Source organism: Phycodurus eques, chromosome 5, assembly GCF_024500275.1.
Source record: "Phycodurus eques isolate BA_2022a chromosome 5, UOR_Pequ_1.1, whole genome shotgun sequence".
In the NCBI taxonomy this organism is placed as follows: Eukaryota; Metazoa; Chordata; class Actinopteri; order Syngnathiformes; family Syngnathidae; genus Phycodurus; species Phycodurus eques.
Genome location: NC_084529.1, coordinates 25,794,346 through 25,797,405, shown reverse-complemented (window position 1 = coordinate 25,797,405; position 3,060 = coordinate 25,794,346). Strand labels below are relative to the sequence as shown.

Here is a 3,060-nt window from a genome sequence, read left to right as displayed (position 1 = left end):
TCAGGACATCGTGGGAACTATATTTTCATAATCCCATTTCAATGCCAACATTACCAAATTAATGCAGACATTTTACATATTTACCTCCTCATTTCACAATTCTGCACCGATTCAAACCACTCCAACTTCAAACTGTTCAGCTTGTTCAGACATATACGTAGCTATTAATAACATTCCCAAAATTCCCATATTTTCAAATTCCCAAATCAAGAGAATTGATTGACCAATGACCTCCTCTTTCCACATTTCTTGACTGATTCAAACCATTCCAACTTTTACCCATGCAATTTCTGCAGAAATACCACCGTTTAATTATTATGATGAGTTGTGAGCCTGAGAGGTAATGTGTCAAATTCAAACACGTACAGTATAACAAAGCATTCATGAAGGCACTCCCGCACGGACAACTTGCTCTACATTAGTAGTACTACTTTGAATGAAGTGTGCATGATAGCATTTGGCATGAGAAGGGGGAGCAACTCTTTGTTCTATGGGTGTATAAAACTGTGTTAAAAAAAAAAAAACGGGGGTGTGTGAGTGGGGGTGCATTATATTTGCATGAAAGGATGGATGGGTGGTGATGTAGTTAGCATGATGCGAGAAAGCGGATGTTTGTTTACTAAGTGGTTTGCTGGCATGAGACATTCGCATGCCTGAATTAAACGTGAATGAAATGATTCGGAAAAAAGGGAAAAATATACAGTATGTAATGAGTAGAAAATGCATGTTTGGAGACAACTGTAATGTATCCCACTGGAGGTCATACGGATTTGCTCAAGCATTCCAGTACTGTAAGTTTGCATTAACAAATATTTTTACGTTTCTATTTTTGACCTCGTTATGGTTTAAGTGAAAAAAAAAATCAACAGACCTTTAAGCGTAGTAACAGTATGTGGTAACGAACAATTTTTTTTCAATTAATATTTTAGCATAGATAGTTTTCACAAAATGTTTCTTACAAAATGTAAGTGGAAGTTTAGTGACGCTCAATTTTTAGTGAAATATAAGTTTGGTAAATTTAAAATTGAAAGACAGTTAGAACAAAGCTATAGTAAATGTTTCATAAAATATAACTGTCCAAATTTTTTTTTTTTTGTTAAAACCCAAACTAAATGACGCTAAACGCTAACAAACAATTTTTAGCTAATTCTTGTATAGATAGTTTCACAAAATGTTTCTTACAAAATGTTAGTGGAAGCATAACAATGCTCAAATTTGAGTTAAAACCTAACTTTGATCAAATGTTTATGTAACTACATTAGATAGTTGCTAAAATATAACTATTAAAATATTCATAGATTTTTTTGTTAAAACCTAACTATGCTAAATGCCATTGAAACATTTTAAACGAATATTTTACAGTAGGTAGGCTTTCACTTACATTTTAGCATAGTTAGGTTTTAAATAACATTTTTAAACGAGCATATGAGCAGTTGTTTTATCAAACATTTTGAAACTAACATTTAGAATAGATAACATTTTAGTGCAGTTATGTTTTAAACCCTTTTAACTTACATTTTAGCTCACCTATGTTTTTTACCATAATTCTTTTAACAAACATTTTTAAAACAAATAGTTCAGCACAGTTATGTTGTAATGAACAATTTGAAGCTAATATTTTAGCATAGATGCGTTAAAAAATATTTTAACATACTGAAGTTACACTTAGTGTGTGCGCTCCATTAATTATTCCTTTTCTATGAATGGCAACTGATGGCTGTATGCTAACCTTCTGCCATCTAGTGGAAGAACATTTAATTGAGCTGCCTGTCCCTATATGTCGCTGGCATAGACAGATTAAAAAAGCTACGTTATTTGTATTAAATTTCTGGCCAATTAGGTGAAGTTGAAGAATTTCCCGCAGCACGCCTGATCTCTCTCGGCACACTGTGCCCAAAAATCCAAGAACTCCGGTGGGATCCAATGATTCTTCCTGCATGTTATTGTTCTATTTTATTCTCCTGCTCGACCCCACCCCTGTGCATGTGATCTGTATGTATTGTGTACCCCAATTCTAACAGCATGGCCCGGCCGCTAACCAAGCGCTGCTCCAACCTCAGCACCTGCGTACTGGGCAAACTCTCTCAGGAGCTGCACAAGTTGCAGACGTTCCCGCGCACCAACGTGGGAGCGGGAACGCCCGGCAAGAAGCGCAGCGCCCCCGATGGCGAACGCTACGCCAGCTACGGCGAGACATTTGACGCTGTCTAACCTCACCCTCTTTTACGCCATCATCCTCTGCCCCCTTGCCGCCCCCTTGCTATGTCATTTCCTCCCAGTCGTTCTCATTGGCCAGCGCATGTTGGCGTGAATTGCCTGACTGACGTGAAGAGAAAAGAAACAGGCGTTCATTTCGGGTCTCAGACCAGGGCTGGGCGATGAATCCATTTCATTAATTAATTTAAGTTAAGTTTGGTTTGTCAAGCTGAATTACATTCTTTTTTTCCAGTAAATTTTCTTAGGGGCTCCTGTTGTTCAAACAGGCCCAGAATTTATACAGTAACTATTTTAGCATAGATAGAGTTTAACTGACATTTTAGCAGTGGCGAGCTGTGCGTTTGATTCCATGGGCCAAAAATGCTGTACAAAAACAATATAACAGCAGGCAACTGTGGCAAATACATCACTTGGAGAGTTCAGAAACAATATTTATCTAATCACATGACAATAACATAAAACCTCAATAAAACACTTCATACTCTACAGAGACACTGGTTATTAAACATATGAATGTGTGCAGATCACTACAGAAAAATTGTTGGTCCTGGATTATGTCACACTCCAAGAATTTCCGTCATTCCCGGCAAAATATGTCGGGCCCGATGCGGGAAATCGGCTGCGATAGCTAATCGGGCCAATATCGGGGCTAAAATCCTGTACTCTGATCTAGGCATAAGTGAATTGAGGAGCGGAATTTAAACAAAAGAAGTACCTTGCCTCCAACTTGTGGCATCTTTAAGCAATTACAGAACACTCTGAACCTTTTTGGGTGGCATCAATTACGAGCATATTTTCCTTTTCTCCCACGAATAGCTGGGGTTCACTCATCGGCGAGCACTA

The 3,060-nt window shown here is 37.8% G+C and overlaps 1 protein-coding gene across 1 annotated transcript in view; it reads left to right on the top strand.

Annotated features, from left to right (window-relative positions):
- Positions 1 to 2,211, top strand: part of LOC133402817 (calcitonin-1-like) — a 4,757-nt gene extending 2,546 nt beyond the window's left edge. The window contains exon 3 of the mRNA XM_061676983.1: positions 2,022 to 2,211. Coding sequence (XP_061532967.1) covers positions 2,022 to 2,211 — 190 coding nt within the window. The remainder of the gene's footprint in view (positions 1 to 2,021) is intronic.
- The last annotated feature ends 849 nt before the right edge of the window (positions 2,212 to 3,060 follow it).